This window comes from Geotrypetes seraphini, chromosome 3 (assembly GCF_902459505.1).
Source record: "Geotrypetes seraphini chromosome 3, aGeoSer1.1, whole genome shotgun sequence".
NCBI classification, from domain to species: Eukaryota; Metazoa; Chordata; class Amphibia; order Gymnophiona; family Dermophiidae; genus Geotrypetes; species Geotrypetes seraphini.
Genome location: NC_047086.1, coordinates 152,773,726 through 152,789,690, shown reverse-complemented (window position 1 = coordinate 152,789,690; position 15,965 = coordinate 152,773,726). Strand labels below are relative to the sequence as shown.

The 15,965-nt window shown below is 43.2% G+C and overlaps 1 protein-coding gene across 5 annotated transcripts in view; it reads left to right on the top strand.

Moving 5' to 3' along the window:
• The first annotated feature begins 411 nt into the window (after positions 1-411).
• The window catches only part of DCBLD1 (discoidin, CUB and LCCL domain containing 1), a 134,100-nt gene continuing 118,546 nt past the window's right edge, over positions 412-15,965 (top strand). For 4 of the 5 annotated variants that reach the window (XM_033935365.1, XM_033935363.1, XM_033935361.1 and 1 more), the window contains exon 1: positions 556-1,044. In XM_033935365.1, the coding sequence (XP_033791256.1) occupies positions 966-1,044 (79 nt within the window). In that variant the 5' untranslated portion in view covers positions 556-965. The other variant, XM_033935364.1, reaches the window with a different exon arrangement.

The following is a 15,965-nucleotide window of genomic DNA, read 5'->3' as shown; positions in this document are numbered from 1 at the left end:
TGATATCAATGAGGTCCCCTATCATTGGACTGCTTTCATGATTCACCTATCATTTTTTGATAACACTGACCTAGGGAATCTGGTTTTTAACCTCAGAAAACTAGTCTACTGAAAATTGGGTTACCATTTGGCTTCAGAAAAAGGAGGTCGGATTGAGACATCTGGGTTTTTACTGTACTTAGGTTGCTTTCAGTGGAAGTAAAACCAGGATGTCTCAATCTGCTCTCCTCCTTTTTCTGGAGCCATAATGCTAACCCTGAAAAGGTATGGCTTATATGCAGTTTAAAAAATATATATATTATATTTGCTGTGTAAAAAAAAAACCCAGACCAAAGACAATGTTGTCTTTTAACAGTCTTTAAAATGAACTGCCAGAATACTCTTTCCAATCAGAGCACTAGAGAGGAGGTGGGGTTTCTGAAGCCTTGCTGGGTCCCGCCTCTTTTCCCCCAAGGCTTCTAATTAGTGTATGGAAGAGGAGGTGGGGCAGAGCTGTAGGGACTGGGCGTGGCCAGTCTCCACCAGGTCCAGTACAGGTATTAGTATTCAGTTTTCCTCGCTGCCTTTGCTAATTCACAAGGGGAAGCGTTGTAGTAAAAGGGGTGGAGCGTCAGTCGTGCACCAGACTGGGGTTTGACTCATTTGAGGGGAGGCATGATAGTCCTCATATAGTTTTGGCAGCAGCGGTGTACTTCAGACACTGAGGAAGCTTCTCGGGGATTAGAGAGCGCTCATTTGGTGTTGGAAGGGTACAATCACGCCGTCGTTTTGGAAGAGTTGGCCGCGGCTCGATCCCGCCCGCACGTGCTGATTGCTTTGCCGGGTCTCTGCCGCCTGGTGCCGCTGCAGCTCCTCACCCGGCCCGGGCGCTTGCTTTTACTTTCTCTTTTCTTTCGACCCCCCCCCCGGAGAGGAGAGCTGCCCGGTCCTCAGTCCAGGTTGGAGAGCGTGGACAGGGAGGCGCTATGGGCTCCACCAGGCTGGTCCTGCTGCTGCTGCTGCTGCTACTCGCCTCTCCGGAATCTGTGCTGAACGAGAGACCGGGTGAGTTAAACCCCGCTGAGCTGGGTGCGCAGGTAGAGTGGAGTGGAGCAGATTTGTTCGGGAGCAGCTCTTGGATCGCAGTTTAGTCCTGGCCGGTTGGCGTCCTGGTTCCGTTCAGATCTTGGGAGGGGGGCAAAGTTCCCAAAAGCCCCGACTGTAGCTTTTGGGGAAGGGGGGGGGGGAGTGTTTTGAGGTTTACTTCGTTTTTGAATTGCTCTAATGTTTATGTCTGTGAAGAAAGAGGTGTATTTCCTGGGATGGCTTGTAAATATTCGTGTGGATCACACACACACGTGAGAATGGCCTTTTGTTTTGGGTGTCTTTAAAAACCTGTTTCTTTGATCCCATTTTTTGCCCGGCTTCTTTAGTGGAGGATACAGGGACTGACTGGCGCTACAACACCTAACTAGGAAGTAACGCTTGCTGATGGTTTGTGGAAGGGGCCTTCTCCCCCACATCTGTTTTTCAAAGCCTATAACCCAGTGGTCTGAAACTTGCGGCCCGGGGGCCACATGCGGCCCGCCAGATACTATTTTCAGTCCCTCGGTATGTTTATCATTATCACAAAAAGTAAAATAAAACAGTTTCTTGATCCTATGTCTCTTTAGCTATAAATTACAATAGTATTATTAAGACTTAGCCAAAAGGAAAAATTTATAAACTATAAAGAGTTTTACCTCATGCAAAATTGTCATTTCTTTAATAAGACATTAACTCTTTTTTTTCTGAGGCCCTCCAAGTACCTACAAATCCAAAATGTGGCCCTGCAAAGGGTTTGAATTTGAGACCACTGGTATAACCTCTTTGTGTTTTTACTTCTAACGTTACTTCACCATTCAAAGCTATCATGAGTCAGGCTCGTCACTGGCAAAATTAAATACAGTATCTATATTTTGGGCAATGGGAAAAGGACATCTCTTGATACATTTTGAACGATTTCTCATCAGTTATTAAAGCAGCATGTTTGTTTTGATTCCAGCAAGGCTACAGTGAGGTGCTTATTAAAGAGGTGCTAATATTTTTGTAGATTAAAAACAAGAAAAAAACTGCAAAATGGAATGTACGAGGTACAGGAATCTTTATTTGAAAAGCATACAAAATTGTAATTCTTATAAAATGACTCTCCTATACATGGAATACAGATCCAACACGGTCCGTGTTTCACAGAAACACTCCTTCCTCAGGGGTCCGAGATGTCCAATGTATCACATGTAGAGAGTGAATGTGGAAAACAACGTTGTGTTAAAATCATCAAAAATTCTGTATCGGAAGCAAGAGATTTTTGTAATTTTGTATGGTTTTTAAATAGATTCCTGTACCTTGTACATTCCATTCTGCAGGATTTTGGGTTTTTTCTTGTTTTTAGTGTTCACCTTTTTCCTGCAGATTCGTTGGATTTCTTTGTTTTTGCTTTGAATATTTTTGTAGATCTCATGTGCTAATGGAAAAATTAGTGTTGAACCTGCAAAAAAGAAAAATGTTTAAAAATGGTCTTAGCCTGCAGGGAAGCCCCACATTAAAATATGTTAAGCCTATGTTTTAATGCGTTTTGGTAAACAGACTAGAGAGTTGCACGGGGACAGAAATCCCGCCCGTCCCCACCTGGATCCTCTCCGTCCCCACCCGTCCCTGTCAGGATCCTTTCCGTCCCCACCCATTCCCGCATGGAATTACCTCCATCCTTGCCCGTCCTCATAAAAAGCAGCAATTACTTCTGACAGGATCATCAATTCCACAGTTTCTTTTGTGTTTGCGCTGCTGTTTTCCTTGTGGAATCTCTGGTGGAACCCTTTTTTTGTTTTCTGTTCAGGTAATTAACTTATAAACCCTCTCTTTTACTAAGGCTGATGTGTCGGTTATATTATATGGACGAACCCTGCTTCCAAAGCCTTCCATCCCTGTGGGAGTCCCGTTGGCTAGAGGGGGATCCCTGTGGGAGTCCCGTGGGTTAGGGGGGATTCCTGCGGGACCCGTGGGATTCCTGCGATCCCTGTTCCCATGCAGACCTCTAAAACAGACCCCTGGGTATCCAGTGCGTGTCTCATATTTCTCCCCTACCCACTTCTCACCCACTTCCCACAGCTTTTGGATAAAGGAATAAAGGGTCATGGATTTCATATACTGTACCGGTACTACCTTTTTGTGGGTACAATCAAGTGGAATAGCTAGCTTACCTTTAAGTTTATGTGTGTTCTCCTCTTAAACATATCTCTTTCTCTTTGTAATCCACACAAAACACACCCATTTATGATCCAATTATCTTACTGTAACTTCAACCAACTGTCTTTGTAATTGTAAACTGCAATGAATCCTAGAAGAAATGTGGGCTATAAGAAATTGAATGGTATGGTTTACATTTATTGTATGCAGATACTTACTTCTCTGCCCTTAGTGGGGTCACAATCTAAGGCCCTCTTTTACTAAACTGCAGTAGAAGTTTCTATTGTGGCCTGGGGCGCTAAGTGCTCCGAAGCTCATAGGATTTCTATGAGCGTTGGCATCTTTAGCGCTCCAGGCTGTGGTATAAACCTCTACCGTAGCTTAGTAAAAAAAAAAAAAAAAAGTGGGGGAGGAAGAAGAGTGATAAGTATTGTACCAGGGGCCATGGATGGTTAAGTGACTTGCCCAGAGTCGCAAGGAGCTGCATTGGGAATTGAACCAAGTTCCCCCTAGTTTGCATTGCACTGGGCCACTCCATACTTTGTAATGTGAACCCTTCTTCCTTCTGCTGCGTAAGATGGGCTAAAATGCATCAGAATTATGCCAGGGATTTGTGATTGCAAATCTAGCTTTTCCAGGTGATTGTCCCCTATGTCTCTTTCCATATGGTTACCATGCAGAAAAAATATTTACTGCACGCTAAATATAATGATAGTATAGATGCAGTTATTGTCCATTACCTACCTCATAACAGGATATGCAGTCGGCATGTGAATTACAACATGCCGTCATACAATATGGTAGCTGTTACCAAAGCTTTATGCAAACAGTAACTGTGAATGAATTCACATGGTAACTGCTTACTGCACATTAATCTAAGGGCCTCTAAGACTGTTTGAATTGGGTGTAATGGTGTGGTGGCTGTGTTAGTCCACTTTCTAAGATAATATAAAGAAATAAAATAAAAACCAAAGGAAATAAGATACTTTTTTATTGGACTAAGTCAATGCATTTTATGATGTTTTCCTTATACACTTCCCCCTCCGTATTCGCAAATTCCTTATCTACGGATTTGCTTATTTGCGGTTTTAAACAAAAAAAATTACTTTCATTTTTCGGGCTATTTTAAGCCCTGTAAGCCTCCCCCTTAAGCCTTACCTGGTGGTCTAGCGGGTTTTAGGGGCAGAAGCGATCTTCCCACACTCCTGCCCCGTGCAGATTGCTCACAGGAAATGGCTCGAGAGACTACGGGAGCTGAAGGCAGCCATTTCCTGTGAGCGATCTGCATTGGGGCAGGAGCATGGGAAGATTGCTCCTGCCTGAAAACCCGCTAGACCACCAGATAAGGCTTAAGGAGGGGCTCACAGGGCTTAAAATAGGCGGGAGATAAGGGCAAGAACCGGCCCGAATATTATTTGTGGTTTTTCCATATTCGTGGGCCGGCTCTGCCCCTAACCCCCGCGAATACAGAGGGGGAAGTGTATACTGATATTTGTCAACATTTGCTTATTTCTGATCTGAAGAAGGATTACTACCTTCGAAAGCTCATCATAAAATGCAGAGTTAGTCTAATTAAAAAATGTTTTTTATTTTATTTCTTTATATTACCTTGGATATTGGGTGTGAAATAATAAGATTTCCCCCACCCCATGGGATTTGTCACTATTATCCTTTTCCTGGGATGAAATTTTGCAACCAGCAATTGATTTCCAGTGCGCTCTGTATGCGTCGAAATAACTGAAAACTGATGCCAGTGTTCTGCCGTGGACATTTAAGGGCAAATTCTATAAGAAGCGCCCAAAAGTTAGGCGCTGAATTAGACACCATTCAGCGCGATTCAAGCAAAATTGGGTGCTGTTTGATGAATCACGCTGAGCGGCACCTATTTTGTAGGCGCCCAATAAATAGGCCAGCTCTAGGCACAACTAAAACTTAGGCGCCCATGCGAGCTCTTAAGCACGCTTAAGAGTAGCGATTCTGTAACAAGGCGCCTAACACGAAGCCACGCCCACACCTAACTTGCAGAGTGCCTATTATTTTGAAGGCCGCCTAAATTTTTAGAGGCGCCTTGTTACAGAATCGCTCTTTCTTGATAGGCGCCTATGTTTCAATTAGTACTGATTAAAAAGCTTAATTGAGCTTGTTATTCAATTTAGATAGACGCCTATCTAGTTGGGCGCCTCCAAAATAGGTGCCTAACATTAGGCTCTGGTTACAGAATTTGGGCCTTAGAGACAGATGTAGTGAGAATGAACCAAACTAACCCCCCTTTTACAAAACCGTAGCATGGTTTTTAGCGCTGGCTACAGTGGTAGCATCTCCAATGCTCGTGGAATTCCTATGAGCGTCAGAGCTGTTACCGTCTTGGCCGGCACTAAAAGCCGTGCTACGGTTTTGTAAAAAAGGGGTAGGGTTGTCTCCAGACTTAGCAGCACCAACCAGGAAAATTAAAGTATTCTAAAGCAAACAAAGCTTCTGGTGAAGGAGAGGAGAAAACACACTTTTGCAATGACTTTTAAGAATCATCCTTTAGGTGGTTCTCAAAATTTTGGGTTTGCCGCACACTGTAAAACATGAGAATTTTTCCTGTGTACTTAGGCAGAAAGTTTTAAAAATATAGACTAAACTATGAATAAAAGTAACAAACTTCAGAAGTTATTAATAAATTTTAATAACTTCAGAAGTTTTAATAAATTAAGCGTGGTGGTGTGGAACATGAGCTAGATTTTATTTTTTTGGAGGGGGTGGGAATTTTTCAATATTGGAAGGTATATGAGGCAGATACACTGTCATTTCTTCTTTAATGCATTGAATATGTTTTTGGGGTTTTTTTTTTTTGCTTTTAGTGTTAGTGGAAAAAAAACCAATTCGCATAAATATGATGTAGATAACTGAGGTGCTAGATGTCATAAAAAATAATAATGGAAAAGCTGAGTTCAGTCATTTTACAGAGAAACACTCACAGAAAGGAGTGGTCTAAGAAAGTCAGGAAACAGGCAAAGGGCATGCCCGAGAGCGACCATCCCAGTGAGACAGCCCCGTCCCAGATAAGGTAGGGAAAGTGGACCCAGCTCTCTGTTCCCAGGTTACTGCCGTGCATTGCGCAGTTCTTTCTCTGGCCCTGCCACATGGCAGAGAGGGTGACCCAGAGCCGACTGGTAACACTCAGGTGCATGCCACCTGCCTGCTGGCTTGCCTTTCACACACTCTATACCAGGGGTCTCAAAGTCCCTCCTTGAAGGCCGCAATCCAGTCGGGTTTTCAGGATTTCCCCAATGAATATGCATTGAAAGCAGTGTATGCACATAGATCTCGGGCATATTCATTGGGGAAATCCTGAAAACCCGACTGGATTGCGGCCCTCAAGGAGGGACTTTGAGACCCCTGGTCTAAAATGTCTCAGGAATATGTTAGACCAGTGGTTCCCAACCCTGTCCTGGAGGACCACGAGGCCAGTCGTGTTTTCAGGATAGCCCTATTGAATATGCATGAGAGAGATCTGCATATAATGGAGGTGCCAGGCATACAAATCTTCTCCATGCATATTCATTAGGGATATCCTGAAAACCTGACTAGCCTGGGGGAGGGGGGTCCTCCAGGACAGGGTTGGGAACCACTGTATTAGACTACCTGGAAGGTTCAGCAAATTTTTGCTAAAAACGGTAATGCTCTTGCATTGTGCTACACTAATCGTAGCCTTTCTAAATAGCTATGGAATTCTGCTGGCAACAAGTTTTGCTGTGTCCTGGAATCTGTTGGCCTTGGTATGATTTTAGTTTATCTTTTAAAATTACTCTTAAGAAAACACAAACTGCAAGCTTCCTGTGTATTTTGGAGTGATTTGAGGAAGGAGTGAAATTGGGATCAACCTTTCTAACTCTACATTTTGCTCTCCACAATTATTTTATTTACTGAAAGGTGTTACTGTATGCTAATACACGTCAGCTGTTACTATTTTAAATACTGTAGGTTTCATTTTATGCAGTAGGACTGATTTTACTAATGTTGTGCTGGTAATGTACTTTATACAAGCAAAACACTTGGGCCGTAATTTTATTAAAGGTTTTTTTCTTAGTGTTAGCTACCGTATATATGTGCTTCCTGGAGACTATACAGTACATGCTTGTTGCAGGTTTCCTGGTCTTGCTGCATCTTTGTCAGGTAGAAACCAACGTTTCAGCCACCATGCTGTGGCTTTCTTCAGGGTATGCTCTGAAGTCTGCAGTTTGACTTTGGAAATAGTGGATTCACCGACCTGATCGGGAACAGAGCAGTCCACCAATTTGAATTTTGGCTGGAAAGTCAGTTGGTCAGAAATTTGAGTTTTGTTGTGAAAGTCCATAGAATGGGAAAGTCTCTGGTAGGTTTAAAGATGTGCTCCCAGTGGAGCTGGGAAACCCTGAGAGAACATATACAGTACAAGTTATAGCTAGAGTAAGGGGTAAAATTCCCACTAAGTGGCTTTGAGTGCAGGAGTCCTCCAGCAGTGTTTCTGCCAGTGGTGGGGTGCAGTGATACTGTGCTTTCAGTCCTGAAGGACAGGCAGAACCCTTGAGATTAAAAGTATGATGATATCACACCTCCTCCCACTGTGTCATAAAGTTTCATTCTTCTAACAAAATTAAAACTAAGTTTAGTAAGCTTTTTCTCCATAGTCAAAGAACAAGGAAAAAAAATCTTAGTAAATGAAGCCCATAATGTGAAGGTGATTCAGCAGGCTTCAAAGGTTTGATTGACTGAGTAATGAATTGCTCAGGTGAATGTTGCATGCCGTGTATCTCTTGATGAGAAGTTTTGGTCCTCCAATTTCTCAGTCAGTATATGTGATGTGAAAAACTTGATTTGCTATTCTGCTTGAAGATAAGTTTCTGAGGCTAGGCGTATCCTTTTCCCATCCTGGGATTTTTAACCTTCAGCCAGCTTTGGAAAAATTCAGCCTTTATTTAATTTTATGTATGACCCTGTATATATGAGGGTCCATTGCAGCTCATATTTTTATGCTGCAGAGAGGATTTATTAAAAAATGAAGTTGGATAAAGACCATTTGGCCTACTGAGTCTGCCTAACCATGTTATTTACTATCCCCTCCTTTAACTTAGAGATTCAATGTATTTATCCCAAGCTTTCTTGAATCTGTCCCATTTCACCTTCATCCTATGCCCCTTCATTCCAGAGTTTCATGCGCATTTGTCACGTAGGTATTTAAATGTTTCTCATATCTCCCACCTTTCCTCCAAAACATACATATGGAGATCTTTGCCTGTTCTCATACACCTTATGATGAAGCCCACCAACCATTTTAGTAGCCTTCCTCTGGTCCGACTCCATCCTGTTTATATCTTACTAGCTGATGCCCCGGCGTTGCATGGGTATTTAATTATAGCAATAACACTGTAAATGGATTCAAAAAAAGATACTTTATAGTGGTGAAATAAATTATTTTTTTACAGCTTTATAAAAAGTACAATATTCAAATAATAATGTGAAATATTACTAACACAAAACTTGATTATAAACAACATTTTTAGTTTCACCTCCAGGAGCAAGAACATATACATTCTTGGGTGAACCCACCCTTGAGCAAGCAACATAGAGTTGTCCATGGGAAAAACAGGGGGATCTTAAATCCACTCCACAGTATGTAATAGTCTGTCCTTGTGATTTGTTGATTGTGATAGAGAATGCAAGTCTCACTGGAATTTGCAATCTCTTAAACTGAAAAGGAAGATCTGTTGGAATAAGTGGTATCCGCGGGATGAATACGGTTTCACCTTGTCCCTTTCCGGTTAAGATAGTCGCTTCAATTACATTGGACAGTAACCTCTTTACACAAAGCCTTGTGCCATTGCAAAGTTTTGGTGGGTCAAGGTTGCTAAGTAAAATAACTGGAGATCCCACAGCTTTTTACATTTTTTCCATTGACATGAATGGGTGAAATATGATTTTATGTTTGTAGCTCCGCCCATGTGTGCAGGTGGGCCGCGAGACCCCCAGAACATATCACCCCAGGTAGTGAGGGATCTGCATATCAAGTTTCGTTCAAATCGGTCCCACAGCTTTTTACATTGTTCCCATTGACTTGAATGGGTGAAATCTGATTTTCTGTTTGTAGCTCCGCCCACGTGTGCAGGTGGGCCGCGAGACCCCCAGAACATATCACCCCAGGTAGTGAGGGATCTGCATACCAATTTGCGTTCAAATCGGTCCCACAGCTTTTTACATTTTTTGCATTGACTTGAATGGGTGAAATCAGATTTTCTGTTTGTAGCTCCGCCCACGTGTGCAGGTGGGCCGCGAGACCCCCAGAACATATCACCCCAGGTAGTGAGGGATCTGCATACCAAGTTTCGTTCAAATCGGGCAAGCCGTTTTTGCGTTGGCAGCTTTTTACATTTTTTCCATTGACATGAATGGGTGAAATCTGATTTTCTGTTTGTTGCTCCGCCCATGTGTGCAGGTGGGCCGCGAGACCCCCAGAACATATCATCCCAGGTAGTGAGGGATCTGCATACCAAGTTTTTTTCAAATCGGTCAAGCCGTTTTTGCGTGATCGCGGCACATACACACATACACACACACATACACACATACATACCTCCGATTTTATATATATATAGATTGAAGGTGCGGTTTCCAGAATTGTACACAATATTCTAAATGAGGTCTCGCCAGAGTCTTATACAGGGGCATCAATACCTCCTTTTTCCTACTGACCATTCCTCTCCCTATGCACCCAAGCATCCTTCTAGCTTTCGCTGCCACCCTTGCAACCTGTTTGGCCCCCTTAAGATCATCACATAATATCGCCTCCAAATCCCGCTCCTCTTTTGTGCACATAAGTTCTTCACGCCCTAAATTGTACTATTCCCTTGGGCTCTTGTAGCCCAAATGCATGACCTTGCATTTCTTAGCATTAAATCATTGCTGCCCAACTTAGGATCATTTCTCGAGCTTTGCTAGGTCTTTCTTCATGTTATCCACACCATCGGGAGTGTCTACTCTATTTCAGGTTTTGGTATCATCCACAAAAAGCCCTTCAGAAATATTGCTTGCAAAAAAATATTAAAAAGAACAGGCCCACGAACTGAATCTTACAGCACACCACTGGTCGCCTCCCTTTTCTCAGAGTTCCTGACTCGGTCCGTCTCTTTGGGACCCATACTGAGAGCACTCGGTTAATTTATTAGATGCCTGTGTGGAACACTGTCAAAGCTTGTAAAGTACACCACATCTAGCACTCTCCCTCTATCCAATTCTCTGGTCACCCAGTCAAAAAAATTAATCAGATTTATCTGACAAGACCTGTCTCTAGTGAATCCATGTTGCCCCAATTTTTGTAATCCACTGGATTCCAGAAACTTCACTATTCTCTGTTTTTAAAAAACATTTCTATTAATTTACTTACTATAGAAGTCGGACTTACGGGCCTGTAGTTCCCTACACCACACCTTCCCTTCCCTTCTCCAGTTGTCTGGTACTACTCGGGACTCTAGAGAAGCATTGAAGAGGCCAGCCAATGGGAACCGTCAGAACCTTCGTAAGTTCCTCCAGTATTCTTTGATGTGCACCATCTGACCTCATCACTTTGTCCACTTTAGTTTAGCTAGATCCTCATGAACACAATCCACTGAAAATTTTGTTCAGGGTCTACCACACCTTCCCTATTTGCGCTTGTTTTCCATGGTTCTGCTTCCAGCACTTCAGCTGTGAACACAGAACAGAAAAATTTGTTAAGCAATTCAGTCTTTTTTATTAGCTTCTATATACTATGTATGTCTCTCCTTCTCCTTTGAACCTCACAGTGCCACTTTAACACTTCCTATCGCTAATGCATCTAAAAAAAAAGTCTTGTCCCCCACCCCCGTTTTACCGTGTTAGCTATTTTTTTATTCCATTTGCATCTTTGCTTTCTAGACTACTTGCCTCTTAACTTTACCAGATATTTTTGCCTGTCTTCCTTTTTCTGTGATCTTTTGTAGTTTGTGAAAGCTAACTTCTTCTTTTTTTTTTCCTTTACCTTCTCAGTTACTGCTTTTGAGAACCAAAGCAGCCACCTTTTCCTCTTACTTAAAAAATTATTCTGTGATATTGTGCTATGATTTTGAAGGCTTGTGTGGCATGTTGTTGTTCTCCCCCCCACCCCAAAAAGAAAATCATTTACCAATAACCTTGAATAGATCAGTAAATTAAATAAGCAGCTTCCCTGGGAGGAACCATTCTTGCAAGAGTTTCAGATTGCCCCTCCTTTTGATTGTGTGTGGTTTTCAATAGGGGATCGGCAGACCGGTCGGTGCATTGTGTAATCTCCATTTACACTCAAAGCGATACTTATCTTTAAAAGTGCTAGATTTAAGCAGTGTAGCTGTATCGCTGATGTTAACTGAGACCGTTGCTGGACATTGCTTAAATCCACTTAATTGTGGGTCCAACGCAGCCTGCATTTCGCGGGGCTTATCTTTGCACCCGCTGTGTCAGGGCTTCCCAATACAATGGTAACAACAAACAACAGTGCACCATTCCTGTGCTAATTTCTATAGGGTGTGGTTATTTTGATATATAATTTAGACTACTATCTTAACTACAAGAAGTATATATATATATATATATATATATATATATATATATATATATATATAGACGTCATATGACAATATTATTGTAGAATTACTAGGACAGGTTTGGAAAATTCTAGAATACACTCTGGGCTGGATTCTGCAAATGGCGCCGTTAACAGCAGCTGTCTAAAAAAGCAGCACCAATCACGAGTCACACATGCAAATGGCAGTGTTTACAGAATCATGACTACGTCAAATGTAGGTCAAGGTTTAAAAAAGCCTATTTCCAGCACCTGCATTTGACAAGGTAAAAGTTGTCACAATCAGCTGGAGGGATCCCTTCTGCCCCAGCCCACTGCTAGACCACCAGGTCTCAGAGCAGGCCCAGTGGAGGCCTGCCACAGGTCCAGGGGGGGGCGTTGACCTGAATATAAGCCAGAACCCCCATTTTTGGGCCCAAAAATTTCAGCTTATATTTGAATATATACAGTAAGTAGTCTGGAGGTTAAAAAACATAGAATCTGAGTGTTTATTGGTATCAATCTTAAAATACACAAGAATGACAGAAGGGGAAGATTGTTGTTTTTTTTTTTTTTTAAAAAAGAAGAAAACCCTGGACAGTCAGCAAGAAAGGAAGAAGGATACTTATTAGGTTGCTGATCAATGACAAATACTTGGAGAGAACGCAGAGTAGATAGTGGAATGGCTTGGAAGAAGAAAAAGTGTGAGAAGTGGAAGAAGTTGAAACCGACAAGAAAACGAGAGTAGCAGCTCAACGCTGCCAGTGTGGCGAACTAGGCAAGGTATATGGCAGTAAAGGTAACCTCCATAACACAGGGTAGCAACAAGCCAAATCTCGGTAATAAGAAGGGGAATATGAGAGACAGATGTCGTGAATGTAGACTGCTTGTTAGAGACAGAACAAGTGTTCCACGGGGCACATGAGAACAAGAGAAGAGAAAGAGAGGAATAAATTTGGTGAGCTCAGAGTTGTCTCAGAGGGTCAGGATTGAAAGTGATAGCCCCAGTTAAGAAGGAGGAAAAGTAGTGGGAGAGTGTAGGGATGGCATAATGTCAAGTGACAAAGAGATGGCTTCAATGATTTTTTTTTTTTTTTTTTCTTCATGCAGCTCAAGATGAAATGGGTGGTGGGGTAACAAAGTAGAGAATGGAAAGTGTGGTCTTGAGGTATGTTGTGGTTTGAGAGATGGTTTTTATTTGTTTGGGAGCTCAGAATGGTTTACATGAATTTATTCAGGTGCTCGAGCATTTTTCCATTCCTGTCCCGGTGGGTTTGCAATCTATCTAATGTACCTGGGGCAATGAGGAGATTAAGTGACTTGCCCAGGGTTACAAGGAGCAGTGTGGGTTTGAACCCACAACCTCACTAGAGACGTTCCACTAAATGCAATAAATAAATAAATAAATAAATAAATATCTCTCTTAAATATTAATAAGTGTGTGTGTAGCCTCGGTGTGATGTTTAAGCTATAAGGGCTACTGCCACTATGAAATCCCAGCTTTAATCAATCAGCAGGCTCTATTGCATGTGACTTCTGACATGTGAGTGATTCAGGGAGGACCTGAAAGTCAACCAGAGGATTTTGGGAGGAATATATAAACTTTCCTAAAGTCATTGGTAGAAGGGAGAAGCTAGCTGTTAAGCCTCCTCAATGTGTGGATGTTGCTTGTAAGAACAGACTTTTAAAGACTTCAATCTATGCTGATATTTAGTTTTTTCATCTTACCTCACTCACACTAGTATACCACTGAGATGTTGCCGGTGGCTGCCGTGATTCATATTTATTGCCTGCTGCGGCAACGCATACTTCTTTCTGTCACGTCCAGCCAGGAAGGAAAGAGGAAGTGATGTTGGAGAGAATAACCTGCAGGGCTGAAGCAGACGACTAATATGAATCCTTACGGCCAGTGGTGACACATCATTCCAAAACCCCAAAATTCTAAAATCTGAAATGCGTCTGGTCCCAAGCATTTTGGAATAAAGGATCTTGTACCTACCTGTACTACTACTTCTACTAACTACTTCTAATCATTTCTATAGCGCTACTAGATGTACACAGCGCTGTACACATGGCAGGTACTTTCTCTGTCCCTAGCGGGCTCACAATCTAAGATTTTTTTATTTTTTTTTTAAATTGGGGCAATGGAGGGTTAGGTGACTTGCCCTGGGTCACAAGGAGCTGCAGTGGGACTTGAATCCAGTTTTCTAGGATCTTAGTCTGCTGCACTAATCATTAGGCTACTCCGCTCTACTCTAGTATATTGTTTGTTTTACAGATTTTGGTGAACTAGCACAGCTACCACACTATGCATTCTTTTCTTGAAAAACTAACCACAAATTCACTTCAGCTAGTAAGTGTGTGCAGGCTGCTGAGAAGTGTGGCATCCTTCTATTGAATTTGTCCATTAGGAAGGATCTTGTATGTTGTCCCTCCTCTCTGAAACCTGCTTCCCTTGGGTGATAGTCTGCAATGATTACTGTATTTTTCGCTCCATAAGATGCGCTTTTTCCACCCCTAAAAAGAGGGTGGAAATGTAAGTGCATCTTATGAAGCGAAGATACAAATTAAACCCGCTGCTGCTGCAACTTTTAACACCCCCCTGCCACCACCACATCTTTTTAACCCCCCCTGCAGCAGCCGCATATTTTTAAACCCCCCTGCCACCGCCGCTGAATCTTTTAAACACCCCCGCCACCACTTTTTTTTTTTTTTTTTTTTTTAAACCCCGCCACTGCTGCATCTTTAAAACCCACCTGCCCGCTCATTGCCATTGTACCTGGTGGTCCAGTGTATTTCTCGGCCTGCAGCACACAGGCCAGAAGCGCAGGGATCAGGAACAAGCCCTCCGCGCTCCTGCCTGGGCCTGCGCCGATCTCCGAATGGCTGCAGTCGGCTCTCATGGGACTCACGAGAACTGACTGCAGCCATTCGGAGATCGGCACAGGCCCAGGCGGGAGCGCAGAGGGCTTGCTCCTGGCCTGTGTGCCTGCTGGCTGGGAAAAATGAGACCTGTCTAAGCAGGGAGGAATTTAAAAAGGTACTGAAGGGATATGAATTAAGGTACCGGGGGAGGGGGGGTGTAGATGATTAAAAAAGGTACTGGGTTGGTATGTGGGGGGATGATTTAAGGTACTGGGGGGGGCACGTGGTTGTATGGGGGATAATTTAAGGTACTAGGGAGGCACATGGGATGATTTAAGGACATGGGGGTATGATTTAAGGTACTGGGGGGCATGTGGGGGTATGGGAGATGATTTAAGGTACTGAGGGGGGTAAGTGAGGGGTATGGGGCCTGCCTGTCACTAGGCCACTACGCCTGCCTGCTAGGTGCCCTGTCTTGGCCTACCACTAGATCACCAGAGGGGGACAGGGTGCTGAGCCTGGCAGGGAGAATTTGGGTCAGAATGTGTATTTTCTTGTTTTCCTCCTCTAAATCTAGGGTGCGTCTTATGGTCAGGTGTGTCTTATGGAGCGGAAAAATACGGTAATTAGATGGCAGAAGAGGACACATATGGTTCCACCTCTTCCCTGCCTAGAAATCTTCTGAAACTTGCCAATCCCTTGGAAACCCATTGAAACTTGATGACCTAAGAGAATCCTGAGGCGCCTGGCTTTCCCCAGCACATTTGTGATTTATGTACTTCTGAACTGTGGTGTGCCTTGAAAGTCCTTCCATTCAGGAACCAGCAGAGTTCAGGGGAGGGGGCAGTCTTAACAGGGTTCTTTGATTGATATTATTATTAAAGGACAAACTATAGAACCTTTTTCTTAAGCACTAACGTGTGCCTAATGCAACAAAAACGGCCTTAATGCAGGACATGCTAAAGCAAGCAGTTTTGAGGTGGGTGGGGGAGGGGGGTATGTTGGGCAGATGGGAACTGGTGGTAAGTGAGAAATAGTGCTGCTCGATTTCACGATTCAAATCGATTCACCGATTCATTTCGGGTGAATCGATTTGAATCGATTTATCCCGCCAAAAAAATCGGCCTCCCGATTTGTTGACTGACCCTCCCCACTCGCCCTCTAAAGCAGGAGCGACAGTCGGGAAGTGGCTTACCCGCTGGCCTCCCGCTGCTGTGCTGTCCTGTCCGTCTTCCCCACTGGCCTCCCGGAATCAATCTTCCTAACTTCAGCAGCCTGCAATAAGATCACAGCAAGCTGCAAGCTTTGCAAGCTGCTGTAC